Source organism: Morone saxatilis, unplaced genomic scaffold (genome assembly GCF_004916995.1).
Source record: "Morone saxatilis isolate NCDOM2014 unplaced genomic scaffold, NCSU_SB_2.0 Contig24, whole genome shotgun sequence".
Classification (NCBI taxonomy): Eukaryota; Metazoa; Chordata; class Actinopteri; family Moronidae; genus Morone; species Morone saxatilis.
In genome coordinates, this window is record NW_023339807.1 from 8805482 (window position 1) to 8823964 (window position 18483).

Below are 18483 nucleotides of genomic sequence, written 5' to 3' on the forward strand. Positions count from 1 at the left end.
ATATATATATATATATATATATACAAATATATATATATATATATACATATATATATATATATGTATATATACAAAATATTTCCACATAAAACCTTTTTAGGTATTTCTGCAACAGGGGCACGTATGAAGGAGGAGTCTTTTCCATGATTGCTTTTGACCCTGTGGGACTTCGTAGAGCTTCAGCCTATATTTGACCTGGCAGCACGAACCCAGCCTGTCAGACACTACCACTACCTTGGCTTTGAAGAAACTTTCCCCTCAATCTTTTTGTGGCATCATGACACTGCACTCCACTCTGAATCAGCTCCAACATCCCAAACCCAACATCCTAATATCGTCAGAAAAGTGAGCAGTCAGAATGTGTTTCAGATCCATCTGGGATGGTAAGATCAGAAGTCTGTCGATTCTAATTAACTGGCTTAGCTTTTGCAGACTTTTTTCATGTTGGGACAGAGAAACATGTAACAGGGGTATTAAAATCAGATGCTTGCTTAATTGAGTCATAGTTAAAATTATTACCAGAACAGGATGTCTTATATAAATTCAGTTAATTAATTCAGCTGTTTCAAAGTTGCTTTCCCTAATTTTAACAAAACTGTTTCATCCTTGAAAAGAAGATCTCAAATCATTTACAGATCTATCCAAGAAACAGATCAAGTTAGAATAATTTGAGAGTAATTAGAGAGTAGATGTCGGCGATGCCTTAGAAACTGTCACACAGCTTTGGGTCTTGGTCAGCAGTATGTGTTAAACCGAATTAACTTGAAACAACTTGAAAATTCAATTTGGTGACTCAGCTGTCTGAGTATTGTTGAAACATGGAAAAACTAGCAAAGTGCTATTTTCTAAGCTGGCAATGTGGATGAATAATCGAATAATGGATTTCATTATCCATGCTGATGTTGTTATATATTCCACTTTTTGTTGGTAAAAGAAGCATAACGGTGTGACAGCTTTAGTTCAAGCAAAACAAAAAGTTATTTTGAGTGAAAATTTGTCAGAGACGAGGACTGGCAAAAGCCAACAGCGTTTGTACACAGTAGGAGATATGTTAGCATATTGTTATATTGTGTGTGTGCATCACTGTCTTTTCCATATCACCTTTAGTCTGTCCTAGGAAAGATTCCAAATTGATTTTATAGCAACTGGGTATACAGTTATATTTAACCATAGGACCCACCATAAACATCTACATCTACATGTCTCCCTATCACTATTTAATATTTTGTTCCTCTAAGTGCACAGGCAGGAACTGGAATCTTTGCCTCTGGTGGGAGGTAGCTCTGCAGCTCATTTAGCCAGTAGAGAAACCATAATACTCCTGTTTGGAGACGTTGCACCAAAAGAACATGGTGAAGACAGTGAGGCCGGCATCCTCAACAGCTAGCAGCAGATGAGGGAAGTGTCAGCTCAGTTTAGCTCCTAGAACACAGAGTAGGCTTAATTTTTCTTTAATGTCGTTATCTTGAAGACAAATTGTAACAAAGCCACAGATGAAAATAACTTTACTACCCTAGACCATTTCAGTGAATGTGTTTCAGGTATGTCTGCAACACAGTTAATGATACTCATTCAATTAAGCTCCTCGTTAAATATATTTAGACAGAAGTTACTTGGATATTATTTATAATTTAGTAATGAAGTGCTCATTGTAGACACAGCTAATGTAAACTCTGACTCTAATAAGGATAAATTCATCTACAGTTTTGTGCTTTCAGCTACAGTAGCGCAATATATTAAATCAACTATAGATAACAGTCATTTATTCACTTAATTATGTCCATTGCATTAGACCGAGTGCAGCTGTGCCTTTTGTATTGCATTCATTTGCAAAACAAGATCATGCAAGTCATTCTGAAAACCAATACAACACTGATTTGGTTCAGGATTGCTCATTTGAATTTTTAATTTTTTTTACGTTACTTATGTTACTGAAATAATGTTACTTACCTCACACAGCTTGACTAGTTGATATGATTAAATAGAACAACATCCTGTCTCATTATTTACAGTAACACATGCAGTCCCACTGTGTAGTGAGAGCCATTGTAGAACTCTCCCATCAGCCATACATCTTGCTGAAATGAAACATTACCAGCTTCAGGAGGGTTGTAAATTAGAAATGAAGAGGCATCTAGTGACAAAGACCTCCAGACCTGCACTGGGGCTCTCTGAGGCCCCACACAAACCACCATTTCAATTCTCCAAATAAATCCTTCTGTGGCCAAAACGGCCGGGAAGCAGTAATTCACACAACTGCATGCAGTGGAAAGAGAGACTCACATGATGGCTACATCTCTCCTTCTCCAGTGACACCAGAATATTCCCCTCTGAGATCCTCAGTCCCAAAAGCCCCAAAGAGCATTGACTCAGTCTGACAAAACAGAGCTGTCACAGTGCTGTCTGCACTGAGACAGAAAACACTATCTATCTATCTATCTAGCTATCTATTATCTATCTATCTAATCTATCTACTCTATCTATCGATCTATCGATCTATCTATACATGATCTATCTATACATGATCTATCTATACATCTATAATACATCCATCCATCTATCCCTTTTGTGTATCAGGGTCTGGACACAGCTCTGTGCTCTGCACACATTCTGCTCCATGTGGCTTCAGCCTCATGTGTTGCTTCTGTTTGGACAGCGCCGAGACAATCAGATCTGTGTTAAATGCGGCCTCACACTGGGCTCCACACTGATTGGTGTGTCAACACAGGCTGGATTTCAACTGCCTGCTCAAATGTGACTCTGTTTGGTGTGCTGCCCATTCAAATCCAACTGAGATCTGATGAATAGGTGAGAGCAAGCTCATCAGATTTGAGCAGGCAGTGTAAATCCAGCCCATGTTGACTGACACACCAATCAGCAAAGAACAGAGCGAGAATGTGTGTTTGTCACAGAAAAGCTCTCTGCCCCTTCAAATATGGGTGACAAGTCTTTATTTTGTTCCTCTGTGAAATGATTCTTTATTGCAGGCTAAAAACAATGTTTCTATTTGTTTTCGCAACACACAAAAGAAACAAGATCATCACATGTCACATGTAGGTGAGAGAAATTAAGGATTTGATCCAGCAGTTAAAATGACATGGCAGTCGGTTTAAGACAGCTCTCTGGAGGATTTGGTGCTGCTGGTTGGATAGGGAGGTGGCACCAAAAGAAGGGAGAGAGTCACAACCAAATCACTGTAATTAGTAGAAGAAGCACAGGAGACTAGTGCCCCCCAGTGTTTGCTTGATATACAGTTTGATTTGTTTCTGAATGCTGCTGTGAAATGAATGGATTAACTCACCTTGTAGAAATTATCTTATTTGTGATGTGCACTGATCTGGTGAATTTGGAATTGTAAGTTTTGGCAACATAATACCATAAAACCTCACCTTCAACTGCTGATACACTCACTGCTGCATTGCTGATTGTTTGTACATACGTAAGGTTTGAGGTCTGTTGGATTCTTTGATTGTTAATCCATACTATGAATAAATAAGCAGTATTTAATGTATCTGAGGCATAATCACTTTAAATATCACATTAAAACACTAATTGTTTAGTGTAAGAAGTGGTAATTACCGTTTACTTGAGCACTTTGCTTTTCTTCATAGAAAATGGTTTCATCCTGGACCCGTTTGTAATTCATGGAGGAATTCTTCACTAGATCCTTTCAGTAGCGATTCTCCACGGAGAGGCATTAAGACTGTGTTGACCCATATTACTTCATATATTTTCGGCATACAGTATGACTTTAGCCATTCTCTGACTCAATACTCATAATCCCTTTGTGTAGGTTGGATTGATGCCGTTCATCATTCACTCGTCTCTCTCTCACTGGCTGGTTGCTATCAATGTGTTACCCAGGTGAGTCAGGAAGGTCATGTGACTCACAGGATTTCAAAGGGTGCCATTGTGCTGCATTTGCCCTTTCTTCTAAAACAAGATGAAATGTTACAGGCTTATCACGCATAGCAGGCTAATGGTGTATCATTACAGGGAATATAAATTTAATTCAACTTTGGTGAAGTGTGTGAAAGCACCAGTATTAAATGGTTCTGAAGGCCTGTGTGGATATGTATTAGTAAAAGAAAAAGGTAAAGACACAATTTGCTCTGACAAAGTGCCAGCCTGGTTGGTTTAATGACATTTTAAGAACTTCATCTGAATATCCCATTGAGCCTAATGATACATCCTTTCCCCCTGGAGCTAAAGTCCTGTCTCTGTGGGAACCAACTGATAGCAGGTAGACTTTGCCCTGTAGGGGAACTAACACTACAGGAAGAGTTGCAGGGCAAATTCTGGGCCGTCACAGCAGAGGTAAGACACATTTTAATGGATCAGAGCTGTAATAATTCATTTATGTGAACAAGACCCAAGTCAAACAGCAACTGATCACTTGTTGAAGACTTGAAAAACATGAGGGTGTTTCTTGGATGAGTTTCATTCATCCTATCTCGGAAGTGATGTTCAAGCCTTTCTGGCTATGTAGGCGAACAAAACTAAGTCCACTTCATATCAGTCAAATATTGAGTGAGTTTAGGAACTTGAAGTAGGAACCGAAAGACAAAATGTGGTTGTAGATGGCAGATGATTTGTCACTGCCATGAGTTCAAAAGTCGTTACTAATAACTGATAGATAGTGATAGTGTATTATTTATTAAGCCAGAGGGAGACAGATTTATATGCATGGCTGATTATTCTTTGATACTAGACTCAGTTCTTTATCTACAAGCAGTGTAGTTATTGCTTTACCACAGTATTATATCATACAGAGTTGGCCATTGTGAGGCTAACTATAACTTAATTTCTTCAATGAATAATGCAAAACCGGGGACCTTACTTTGTTACTCTCACGTCTTCACTATGTATAAAATATGATCCCTGAGTTTACTGTCTGTCTGTTCTTCTTGATGACAACTGCCTTTCCTTTGAGATCAATTAACCACAACCTATTTGGTCATTAAATATACATACAGCTCTATTAAATGGAGACTTAAGGCCATAATTATGAATGTTAGTCATGGATGGCTCTCAGTGTTTGTGTGATGCATCATTTTGTAATTACCCATTTGTTTTTTCCACACTGACATTGCCCCATTTACCATCACTGATGAAAGCGCTGACGTGTTCAAAAAGAATACTTTTGTTCTCAGCCATGACCTTAACTTACTTGTAACTTTGACATTTTTTTTCTGGTCAGTTTTGTGCCTCAGTTAAGGAAAAGATCTGCCAGGTTTTGGTGGAATGGAGCACACTAAAGGCAGCAACAATGGTGGTTATGGAGCTAACCCTCCTCCATACAATCCTCAGGACTATGGACACAGTTCTTACACAGGGATGAGCTATCAGGTTAGTAGAAAAATTAGAACATTTTTGTTGGCCCACAGGAGAAAAGAGAAAGAGGCGGTGAGCTTAAAACCATGTTTTTTTCCTATTCAGTTTGTCAAACTATTAGTATTAGCCACACACACACACTACCAGCCTTTGATCATCCTAAATCCTTATTAAAACAATTTTGATTAGACATGACTGATTTTCTTTCATTAATGCACTTCAAAAAGAAAACTAAGAACACGGTTCATGATTTATGCTCAAAAGTAGAATTTTTTAGAAGTTTTACCTGCTGTGTTTTTGTTGGTTTGGATGAACCAGGTAGGGGACGGGAACGTTGCAGTGGTCTCCCCTCCTGGCAACTATGATAACATGGTCCACCCTGAGGAACTGACAGCAGCTGGAGGCAACCAGCAGTACGGTCACGCTCCACCTGACTACTCTCAGGGCATAGAGGATAGCAGCTTCAGTGATGCTGCCATACGAAGAGGTGAGGACTGTAGGGAGTGAGGAATGGGCGCAGAGAGAAACAGAAATTGAGAGAAGCTAATATATTTTTTGTTTGCATGGTCACAAGTGAAAAAGGGATACGCAATATTTACTCCCTCATTTGCTTTGCAGTGTTATCTCGAAATTGATTTGAAATTGAAAATAGTTTTCTGATGTACCCTGCCTCAGCTCGTCACCTCCCACGCAACACAAATCATTTTAAATGAGAGGATGAAATGCAGTTTTGATGAAACAGAGCCATTCTGAAATGTTATGCGGCACAAACAACCCTATCCGCCTGTCTTTATCTGTCTGTTTCCATTTGTTTTAGCTGTTGTCTATATTTCTCCTGTCTGTCTACCTTTCTATGTGTCTGTATCATTCTTTCAGGTTTCATAAGGAAAGTCTACTTGACGTTGATGATTCAGCTGCTTGTGACTGTCGGGATCATCTGCACTTTTCTTTACTGGTGAGGCACCATTACACAAGAGAATTCCCTCCAAAAAGAGATGAATCCATGTCAGGAACCTATTCATCTTTCCACATTTAGTGTAGTCTGTCGGCATGTTAAGGCACCCAACATCACACAGGAGCACAAGTACCATAGTTGTCCCCAAAAAACTTGCATGCAACCCAGCACTGCTTAAATCATCACAAATATGTGAGGTGAGACAAGATGGTAGGGAATAAAAGAATGAAAATTCTGCCACATTATATTTTTGCTTGCAGTAATTTGAAAGCTTTATGTATCTTGTGTAATGGATGTGGTTGAACACATCTGCAGTCATTTCTTTTCATGAATTGTATTCAGCTCCCATGTGCACAATGCCCTGTCCTCTGTTAATATTTAATATAATCATTTTACTGCCACTATCAAATAAATGGTCCCTCTATTAAACACTCCCCTCCCTTTTTCTTATTGAATAACAGGAACGATCTCAGGATATGGGCATGGGACAACTTCTGGTTCACCTACGCCATGATGTAAGCTGTCAAACCATTCAGTTAGATTGTCTAGACGCTGCACACTTTATTCTTTTAACCCTTTTGACCACCTACAGATCTCCTGGTGGTGAGTTACTCTCCTGGAACTCCATAGAAGTAAATCACAAACTGTCACCCCAGTCTGACTCTCAATCCAAGAAACTGCCAGATACACTGTACATAAATAATGCACTCAGTGGATTCACATATTGAACACAGTGCTTTTTTCTGTTTATAGCCTGTTTATTTGCTATTTACGATACACTCTATATTCTCTGTGAAACAGGGGAGTGGTGACAGTGCTCATTGTGGTCTTGTCCTGCTGTGACAACATCCGCCGTCGAGTCCCCCTCAATTTCATCGCCCTGGGCCTGTTTGTGAGTAGAAGCAGTACTAGCCAGGCATCAAATTAAACCCCCACCACACCTGCTCTATTTCACAGGTTTTTTGTCATGTATTTACTTTCCATTTGTCTCTCCCTCTCGCCCCCTTCTCTCTCTCTCTCTCTCAGACTGTTGCAGAGGGCCTGATGCTTGGCGCTGTGGCAGCGTGAGTGTTTGTTTCCAAGGATGAATCCCCACCTGATGCTGACTCATTTACACAATAATAGCCCTATTTGATGCATATCTGGTAGTGTTTTGGATGCCAGCGATGAAGCCATCAAACCCGATAAGATGTTATCAGTGCTGGTTTACTAAATTAGAAAGGTTTTTTGGCTGAAGATAAATCAGAAGCATCACAAATAGTTAAAAACCAATTTTTCTGTACCGGTGCCTGTGTAAACACGAGTTACCGTTTCCATCTGTGAGACATTTCTTTTTTAGCAGCTTGTCACTGTGACAGAAAAAGGCATCAGTTGAAGCCTGGCTATCAATAATACATTTAAATTATCATATTTATAGGACATTGCCGTAACTGAAGCTGTACTGTAACTGCAATGAAATAAGCAATACATTATGCAATGCACGTCCAGAGGGGGGTCCCTGCCATCAGACACATTATACAGACTATTAAATGTAAAAATATCAAATTTCTTATAAGAAAATAATGTTTCCCTTTTAGGGTAGAACACAACCCTACTGTTCATGTACTGTATGCACTCTGCTTGCTGACTAGTTAGACATGATACTGTGGGGTGTCTTTCCCACTGCATATCTGTTTGATATTTCTGTCTGCAGGTGCTTTGATGCCGAAGCAGTTCTGTGGGCTGTGGGGGCAACAGCGCTGGTGTCCTTCGCCTTGACTCTGTTTGCTATGCAGTCAAAGGTATGATCTGTCACACACTCTGAACTCAGTTTGCACGGCAGCCAAAATGGAAATTTCATAAACTGTGGCGACTTCTGCTATGCAGTCAGTGGTAAATGTCCATATTCTGAGCTGTGTTTCCTGTGCAGTCAAAGGAAAAGTGTTAAGCTGAGTAGTTGGCCAGACTTTCTCATGCAGTGTTTGCTATATGCTGTCACCGGCAAAGGTTTAAAACTCTGATGAGTTTGCTGTCCATGATTACTGCTGAGATCAGTGTATTTGTCAATCAAGTTAATTCCTCATGTCCAGTGGTGGGACAGAGTTAAGCCTCTGGGCTGTCCTCATGCTGGCTGAGGTTCATACCATAAATCTGGAGTTCAGAAATGGCCTGCAGCCTTTTGTCATTTGCTAAATACCTCCTCTCTTGTGTTTCCTTCCACTCTAATAAAGCAAACACACAAGATGAATCTTTCAAGTCCCTTTCAGGGAGACACGATGCTTGTCCATTAAGATATATTTTAATAATAAAAAGGTAATTTCTGGTGCGTTTTGTGCAGTGGCATGCCCATACACTTAAAAGGCAGAAAATCCAGTTGACTTGCATTCTTGATTTCTCATTAAGAATCTAACTCTGATATCAAAGTGGACCCTGAAGTAGTTTCTCCTCCCAGATCATTTCATCATTTTATTTTTTGCACAAAGTATAGATACAAAGTGTTAATATTTCCAGTGATGTCACTCACTTTATATAAAATAGCTTTGCTTGTGTAAGTGAAATTCAAAAGTTGCAATGGTTTATTCAACTTTTAGAATCACTTCATTGGCAGTTTGGCATGCTGCTTCAATAAAAGGCTCATATTCAGAACAAAAGTAATCATACAGTCAGTGGGGCAAAAAATTAGACAAGTGAAATAGATGTAGGCCAAATTCAAATTGCATTTAGAGTCCTTATTAATTGCCTCTAAATGGAGTTTGGCATTTCACACATTTTGCCACTTATTTCATCTGAAGGAGCTGCAGACATTTATTTCTACTGCTTTGATTGGATAAAACAAGGCAAGCAGGTGTCTAATGATTATACTGAGAATATATCTCTCCTTAAATGCTCTCTGCTCATTAATCTGTAGAAAGAAGCTTTAAAGCTGCTTGTAGAGTGGGAATACTGTGATATGAATAGAAAACGTGGCCGTAACCGTAGCCGTTTTGTTTTATTTATTTTTTTTCATCGACTTCACTTTGCAGAATCCAGCACCTCTTGCTCTGCAGATCACACTGTGTGCAGAGCTTTTTTGTGATATAAATGTCATACAGGCAGCCTTGCGTGTTCAGCTCATAGCTTCTCAGGTGATCAGTATTAGTGATTCTCCTGTAGTCCTGCAATTTTTTTCAGTCTATCTGAAAAGGGCATGAGGCCAAAAGGCCACCTCACCTCTCCTCCCCCGTGCCTGCTTAGCAGCTTGCTGATAAATTATCCCGCATCATTATATCCAGGATCGTTAGGATTTTCTTGTGTGTTGGACTGCAATGTGTCTTCATCATTTAGTAATCTGTGGCGCCTCACAGCACAGCTGCAATGCAGACGACCTTGAGCGCCCTGGCTTTTATGGCAATGATGAGTGTACATGAGAAATGTTCTATCTACAGTTTTCTGCTTGAAAGGCTCATCACATTCACTTTCTCTCTCTTCTCCTCCCTTTTCTGGCACCAGTGGGACTTCACCGGAGCAAATGGGAGCCTGTGGGTGTTTGCCTGGACCGTCTTTTCATTTGCAATGCTTTGTGCAATCCTCCGATCGCAGGTAGATCAAGGAGCCGCTGTGTTTACACCCATGTTTGCAGTGAGAACATGTTTGAAATGAATTGCAGTGGTGTGCAGTTAGAGGCAGACAGTACGTACGGCCTCATAGCTTTCATCCACAGGATGTACTGGCACTGACCTGTGCGCTGAGCAGACTACAAAGGAGAGTGTGCATTCTCAAACCTCTCAGGAGTTGCACTGATCTCAGACTGATGCATTTAAATGTGCACTGCTGTAGACTGTGACAGCTTTTAGTGTTTAAGGAGGGAATTCACAGAAATAAGCATACTATTGATTTTAAACTGCTATTCTTACACAACCACAAGTGGACTGGAAAAGAAAATAAACACTGCCTTTCTAAAGCATAGTGTTCACCCATTATCAGCCTTTACTATCATATTTACTTTTTCAGCTACTGGGTTATACAGTGAGGCTGAATTATTGTGTCCACAAAAAGCCAGCTGTATCATTATACTAAGATAGAAAAAAACAATTCATTCTAAATGGTAAAAAATTTTTTTAACAACATATTACCCATACCCATATATGATTTGTGGAAGAAGTAATCAAACATGGATAAAAAGTCAATTATTCTGCTGATTTTGTGTTTCTGATTCTTTCCACAGTATCTTTACATCCTGTACGCCTGCCTGGGAACCTTGCTGTTTTCTTTAGTAAGTACACTCAGACATTTCTGCAACACAGGTTGATTCGAAACTGAAAATGACCTTTTAAAATGAAAGAAACCATCATTAAAGATGGCTTAATGTCAAGTGAGTGAATGCGATGTAAGATCTGGTCCCAGCCTGCCTCCAGTGACTGTGACAGTAGTTAGTGTATAGAGAGAGACTCTGATGTCCTCATGCCCTTTAATTTCAATTATGCACTGCTTAACAGCAGTAGGCTTCATTTTCACAGCCACCTCTCTGCGTGCCTTTGGCATTAACAGCAAATGTTGTGACCCATCCAGTCAGCTGGTGGAACAAACTGCGACTGCACACAGAGCTGAACAGGCTGTCAGCAGCAAGTCACAACATATTTTCAGCTGCACAACTCTGACTACACGATTATTTACATGGCCTTTTTATCTGCACAGTCCCCTCTCTCAAAGATAAAGAAATACTGCCCGTGTTTTCTTTCACACCGATTCTTGTAACCGGCTCTCTGTCTCTTTCATCACACTAACACGCTGTCTTCAGTGTTTAAGCATCTCATCTCTCTTTCTGCAGTATTTGGTGTTTGATACCCAACTTATCCTGGGTGGGAAGCACAGGAAGTATGCAGTCTCTCCTGAGGAGTATGTGTTTGCTGCACTCAACCTCTATTTGGACATTGTCTCCTTGTTCCTCCTGCTGCTGCAGCTCATCGGGCTCTGCCGCTAACACTGAACCTCCATGACAGGTCTCCCTACAGAAACACAGACGCTCCTCAAATGATGTCTCAATGTCAAACTGTTCAGTACATCATGTATCTAGATTCACAGCCCACAAACATCATATTTACATAAGCAGAGATGAATGTGATGTGTTTTGTTTGTATACACAGCAATATGCAGTGTACAAAATGTTTTGCTATATTTGAGATTTTTATACCACACTAGCATGCATTTTTACCTATAACTTATAATTCATGTGCTTAGCTTTAACTCAACTGCTATTTTCAATTTTCTGTGGCAGGAAACTGAAACTTTAAAGTAAATTCAAAGTGTCGGAACAATTACTAGTACTTTGCAGTAATATTATCATGTGCAAAGTAGTTCAGACATCCTGTGATCTGTGCAACATTTAGACAGTTTTGCTGTTAAGATCACATTGTCATTTGTTCTGTAGTTAAACCAGAAACCAAACCAACTCCATTAAAGGACATCATTTGTCAGTCCTAACACTCCCATAAAAGTGGGTGCTCTGTGACTTCTTTCTCTTCAATATATAATGTTTGCTCAGTAGTAGTGCAATGTAGGTATCTCATTAACAAAACAAAAAAAAACACATTAAAACTCAACACAGTTTATTGGCATTACACATCAAACATTTTTCATATAAAGAGGGAATGTATCAAGTATAGACTATGAAAGTGCAAATAGCATTTCAAGGATTAGTTGCTTTACAATAGAAAACCTCAATGAGTTACAAAATGTTATGTCATTTTAAAATAAATCACCTGGACAGTATTGGTGAAATACAAAGGAAGTACAAATTCCATTATAACCATTCCATGCACAGCAAACTGTTACACAAAAAGGGCCACATGTGTTATATCCTGTTTAACCCACGCACATTAACCAAGTTCACCTAACCCTATGGCACTCAGTTTCACAACTTCAAGACACTTATTAAAGTAATCACTATCCTTAGGTTTAATGTGGCTCTATACGTCTACTAGAAAAAATAAGCTAACTTACTTCAGTCAGACATTAGTCTGTGCAAAAACATAATTAGGTCTTACAGGTAAAACACTGATCAGTGTTTCATTTCATATTGGTTATTCACAATCCATTCTCTTTAATGGATCAGATTTATTTTAAATAAATACCTACTTTATATTGCAACTTTCCTCCATTTTAGTGTCTTCAGATAAGATACATGATACACATACAGTAGGTCAACTCATTCCAAAGTCAATACAGTGATTTTAGTTTCTAAACCACAGAAAAACCAACTGTTTCAAAATGCGGGTCAAGAAGCCCTTCTGCACACAAAAATGAAAGAAATAAAAAATATTTGGAAAAGATTTGAAATTTGACATTAACCCATTATACCAAATCTTATAAAATCAGTGTTAACCATTAACATAATACTACTAGAACCAACAAAAAGCCTCATGCTACAAATATTTTGATGGAAAAAAAAGAAATTAAGATCTCATATTTGCCCACTATAAACTTTATGAGAGAAATAACTTTAAGGTAACAGGTGTTTGTTTTGTTTACACTGTAAATACTGTGTAATTAGCACTCAGAAAAACGTGTGAAAAATAATTAAATAATGGTGATTGACATAAAGGCACTATATCTCTAAATGCGTAGAGAACCGTTTCAAAGACATGGTTCCCCCCATGTGTTTGAGATGCAATACACATTCATGAATTCTCCATGCATAACCCTGCAGCCCGGGACATCTGCAGAGCTCTAACAAGGCTTTGCTTACATTAACACTTAAATAGAACCCAGAGATAAATTACAGTGACTTGGGCTTGATTAATTAATTCACCAAAGTCTGAATGTGATTGCCTGATTATCTCTTTCACTGGCCTTTCCCGCCATGTATAAACAAGACTACTCACTGTCTACTTAGTCTGTTATGCTCCACATTCAGCTGCAGTACTCAAACATTAATTTAAGCAACAATGGGATTCAGAACATACTGAACTGAATGCCACTGAGCAGCCCCTCTGGGCCTGTCAACGTTTGTCGTTTTTGAAGATCACAAGATGTTTCCCATTGAAAGTGGGATTGAGGCTTTGAGATGAATAACTATTGTCTCCTCAATTTTGAAATGTTTTTGAGGAGGCTACCAACTTTTCTTTAGAAGAATAATGAATCTAAATTGTTTCGTGTGAATGTTTCACTAAATGAAGTACTAAACCATTATGGTTTTTCACTATAGATTTAAACAGCACACCACAGCTTTTAGATAGTGAGATTTGAAAATATATCTCAGCCGCAATCTCAAACAAAATATGGCTCGAGACTTTCACATTTAAGTTTAGCTGAGTTGTTGAGATTGTAATAAGCAGGCACAACTTGCTTTGAATCCACTTGGTGACTGCAAATTGTGCTTTTTGCTCGTCAGTGTTTGGCACCTATAAAGTAGGCAGATTTGGACAGGTGAAAGAGACAACTTTCCAGCCTGTACCCCACAGATTGAATGTTGGAGCTAGATATTAATCTGCTCATATGTACAGTTGAAAAACCTCCCTCAGACCTGATTCAGACACATACAGTAGGCTTTTACTCCAGTGGAGGAAAAAACAAATGCCTGCACTACGCTTAAATCTCTAAATCTCTTATGTCCTCTAAAATTGTTTTCAGAGAAAGCAACATATTCATTGCACAATCATTTTAGGAAATATATCCTTGAAAATTGTAATGACATCTTTTTACTAATCTTTTCTGTAGTTAGTACTTTCTTTGCAGGAGGGCTGGTTGCTGGGGGACTGACAATACAGTAAATGCATGTAACCGATCTAACTGCAATACTACACTAAATACTTCTGCCCCCACTTTCCAATGAACACATTCTTCATCCTGTATACATTCCATCTGAACAGCTACAACAAATATTCCTCAACTCTATTCAATTTGCAATCTATAGTGTTTTTTTGGCCTTTCCCAAAAAGCTCCCTCCCATCTCAGCCAATCACTTCATACCAAGTGCACTTGGTCCTCCCACTCAGACGAGCTGGTGCTGGCCAGCTGATCGGATATGGAGTCACACTGCGGAGTGTCGACATGGCCTCCCCGTTTGGCATGGTCTCCACTTGCGTCGAGGGTGGCCATGTAAGGTAGTGGGATGGTGTCAAGCCCCACTAGATCTAACTGGGTCGGCCTCTCAGCGACAGCACACTCCTTCTCCTCCATGTTGCTCAGTCTCTGTGAGCAGAAACCCACATCTGCCATCACTTCCTGAGGTTTCCTGTTTTCAGCTAGGACGGCCCCGCCTTTCTCATCATCCTGCAGGCACCCACCTCCGCCTGCATGGAGTGCGCTGAGGTTTGAGTCAGTGTCAGAGGAGGTTGAAGGGACCAGGGTGATACCTTGAGGATTCATGTCGTGGAACCAAGCCATGATGTTGCCTAGCAGGTTAGCATTTGCTGCCAACATGGAGGACGAGGATGGGTCGTGGCTGCCGCATGTGGTCGAATCTATCGTGTCACTGGAAGAGGAGAAGAGGCCTGTTGATGAGTTGCTGCCACCCTGAGCCACTGGTATTGGCACAGAAGCCCTGTAGACACGGTGGTGACTGTCACAGTGCTGTACAGAGGTGTGGACACCAGTGGCAGCGGAGTATTGACTGCTGATGTTGCCAAGTCGAGCCAAGTTATCTCCCAGCTCCAGCAGTTCTGAGCTGCTTAGGGAAGCTCTGGGGAGGACCTCTACACCTGGAGTACTCTGTTCAAGCCTAGAAGGCAGGGAGGTGCCGATAGCACCAAGTGAGGCTTCGTTGGCTAGGACGTCATGGTTGGACCCACTCCCTGCCATCCCTGAGTCCTGGAGTGACAGCTGAATGGCCAGTAGAATATTAGGGTCATCGTCATCCAAAGAACCTAGACCCTGCAAGACACAGTGTCAGTGATGCAGGATGAACTAATATCATCCAGTTACAGAGCACCAGCAGCGTCACACCTGCAGTTCAAGTCCAACATGCCCAACCTATAGGCAAGTAAGGTAAAAGCAGCAGCAGGCTAGGACTGCAGATGTAGACATGCTGTGTGTCACCTGCAGACAAGGAAAATAATAGCTGCTGCTGTTTGCTGTGTGTGTTTTTGAGGTTTTACATTTAAAAAAAAACAACAATGGTAAAAGATAAGGCTTGTGATATTGTGTATTTTTATTGCCGTCAAACAAAAGAAATAGCTGTGTTTGTCTTTCAGTATGTACTTTCCCAACTGTGGCCGTCACCCCCGACCCGATTCACAATTAAGTATTATTTTTTTTAAAAGGCAAAAACAAAAAAGAATCATTATCATCTCAAAAGCTACGAACTGTAGTTTTAGCAAACACTAGGAGATTTTCAGCTGCTGTGTCCATTTTGATAGGAAAATGTCACCCAGTGAATGGTGTGGCTCACTGATAAATACATATTTTGTACATTCATTTAATCTGTTTATTTTACTAGACGGAAGACAGGTGAGTCCATACTCCTTATTCATCATAATTTGACCTGTAATTCTGTTTTATACTACAATTTCAGACAATCCCTCAATCTCTGTTTGCCTCTAAAATATACCAAAAAATAAACCAAATAAACCCAAAACAAGTCACGCAAAATGTTGTTAGCCCTGCATTAGTGGAAATAAGAAAAAGGAGGCCTTCAGAAATCGGTCCAGCTAGATCAATGCTGTATTTTCTTTCACATTGTCTGAGAAGTTTCAAATGCTGTAAGCCTTGAGTTGAGGTAAAAATGGTAACTGTGCACTCACCATCAGAGGACCTTGTCGACGTCCACCTCCAACATCCTGTGTGTCTTTGTAGAAAAAGAAATTGATAAAGACACCCACAGTCAAAATATTGTCATTATACTGAATTGCTACAGCAGTACTTCGACAGCAATTTAACCCATTGATAATTACCACTTTTAAGACATCTTAGTTTTAGTGACGAGTGAAAAATGATCAAGTAATAGCAACCTCAAAGAGTACCTGCTTTCAGCATTTTTCCCAGAAATTCACTAATTTAGTATCTTAAATTAATTAATCCTTGGCACAACAGAACCCATTGCCTGGCTTCAAAACTGCAAACTCCATCCATCTTTCACTACACACAGCCAAAAACAAAGCAGCACGGTGATGGACAAGACTGATGGATTAGAAATATTGGCTTATTGAACTTGAGCAGTTGTGATTTTCCAAAGTTCGGGCCTGTACCCTAATTTGGGTTGTGTATCAATCAGTGTATCACTATCTGAGAGAGGATAACTGGATCAATGTAGTTTAATTTAATGGATATGTATTATTTTATCATTGATTATAAAAGTTGGCATGTACTCTAGATTACATTAACATATTCATCACCTATGTTTTATTACAAAAAGGCAAAACTGTCCTATAAAGAAAGTCCATCACTAAGAAAAAAATGAGAAACTCCTGAGAGAGTCTTGTGTGTCTACTCCAGTACCTGAAGTGCTGTCACTGGGGTCATCAGGGTCGGGTGTGTTGCTACGGAGACTGGACATGTCGCCTCGCCTCCGCTGCCTATGTCTCCGTCTGTACTGGAACTCTGCATACTCCTTAAAAGGATAAAAAAAAAAAAAAAAACACTTCATCGATTAATACTATTGCTTAATTTAAAGAAATGCTCTAATCCTGCAGTTCTCCTGTCAGAATGTTCCTATCTCTCATTATCAACATATCACAGCTGCACATTTTCCTTGATTTATATTTCATTTGTTTTGACACTAACATTTCATAGGTCAAATCTGTAACTTTGATTCAAGTTGTGAAGCAGTCTGCTTTGCATTTGGTGTTCCAGGAAAGATCAGCACCTAGAGACTTATTCAAGCCCTTTCATCTCCAGACCAAGCCTTCAGTCATTAGGCTCCAGTCTAGAGCACATACTCACTGGAAGGGAATTAGAAATTAAGCAGCAAAGTTCAGATGTTTGGAAATGCTACATGTTTAATAAAGGCAAACCTGAAAATTATGTTATTAAAAAGTAAAGTAAATAAAATACTTATTTACTGAGTGAATTACAAATACATGTTTAGTCCAGGTTATAATGGGTATGAAATTATGTAAACCGCTACCTTTAACTAGCCTAAAAGCAGTCTTACTTCATACTGCATGTTCTCTGCATTGTAAGATAATAATATCTTTCATTATAATGACAAACAAAAAACCTCTAATTTAAAATTTCTGGCACATTGTCACTCCAGGGAGGTTAAATGATGTAGACTCAATTAACACAGACAGTTTCACAGAGCCTGTCTAAATCAAATTACAAAAAGAGCACTATAGTGCAGTAGGTGTGTACGCATATGTGCGTGTTTCTAATTATAGGATATCTATGTGCGTGTGACAGTTCCTTGTAATAATTTAACAATGCTGTTATCAATGACTGAGATCCAATGATTGTGATTCAAAAGATATGATGGCATCAAATAATGATTGATATAATGCAGCCTAAAATATATCCAGTAAAACAAAGTGTAAGAGGAAGCATATACCTAGTTTAGGCATGCCCTGCATATATATTCTGTCAAACGGAAAACAATACAGTGTATGCGTCTGTCATCTTAGTTTAACTTCAAACCAGTCTGAAGTTATTTTGGAAATAAATTCTAGAAAGTAGGAATCTTAATTTCAAGGTTATTCTCCAACCAGATGGTACTTAGTGGTAAACTGCAAACTGAATGTAAATCTGAATGCCACTACCAGCCAGTCCATAAACTAGCCATAAATGCATTGCTCCTTTAACTTTGGTTTTAGATGAACATGAAAAGGTTAGATACACTGAATTTGAACATCTGCATATCAATACCTCGGGAAATAATAATAAACTTCTTTCCCCATTCAATCATCTCATACATTTGCAAAAGTCATTGAGTCTCATTCATATAATCAGAAGCCTGTCACCCAAACTCTGTTTCATGTTTCCACCGCTCTAAAAATAGCCCACTATGAAGTGATCTGCAGGCATTGTAAGAACCATGGTGCAGACCATCTGTAGCTGTGCCTGTGAGGCAGTCATCAGGCTTTGATTATTACTATGGCGCCCCCATTAACTACTGCAGCTGAGAGACAGAGGCTCTTAATTAGGGGACAAAAATAAAAAAAAACTTTTTTAGAACGGCATGGTGTTCAGCATCTGGTGGCTACATTTAACTTCCTTTTAGACACACGCCCAAAATAATTTATTGACATGCTGATAGAATATTGCAAGCTTGTCTGTTATTTAAAAGGGGGGTAGAGGTGAAAGGA

The 18483-nt window shown here is 39.4% G+C and overlaps 2 protein-coding genes across 2 annotated transcripts in view; one reads left to right on the top strand and one right to left on the bottom strand.

The window, feature by feature from the left end:
• The first annotated feature begins 5200 nt into the window (after positions 1–5200).
• Positions 5201–11701, top strand: zgc:110410 (uncharacterized protein LOC553618 homolog). The gene is made up of 10 exons (XM_035672872.1): positions 5201–5349; positions 5653–5821; positions 6211–6289; positions 6751–6804; positions 7091–7181; positions 7316–7353; positions 7983–8070; positions 9758–9847; positions 10473–10520; positions 11076–11701. Exons 1-10 carry the CDS (start codon positions 5245–5247, stop codon positions 11226–11228), a joined length of 915 nt encoding a protein of 304 aa, XP_035528765.1. The 5' UTR covers positions 5201–5244; the 3' UTR covers positions 11229–11701.
• A 131-nt stretch (positions 11702–11832) lies between these two features.
• LOC118335492 (ankyrin repeat and IBR domain-containing protein 1-like) overlaps positions 11833–18483 on the bottom strand; it is a gene marked incomplete in the record, with an annotated part of 29794 nt that continues 23143 nt past the window's right edge. Inside the window, 3 exon segments of the mRNA XM_035671794.1 lie at positions 11833–15118; positions 15988–16031; positions 16682–16793. Of these exon segments, the coding sequence (XP_035527687.1) occupies positions 14210–15118; positions 15988–16031; positions 16682–16793 (1065 nt within the window).

Coding starts and splice junctions, on each gene's coding strand:
- zgc:110410 (XM_035672872.1), top strand. CDS start 5,245: ATGGAGCACACTAAAGGCAGCAACAATGGTGGTTATGGAGCTAACCCT. Junction 9,848..10,472: donor GTGCAATCCTCCGATCGCAG/GTAGATCAAGGA, acceptor TTCTTTCCACAG/TATCTTTACATCCTGTACGC. Junction 10,521..11,075: donor GAACCTTGCTGTTTTCTTTA/GTAAGTACACTC, acceptor CTCTTTCTGCAG/TATTTGGTGTTTGATACCCA.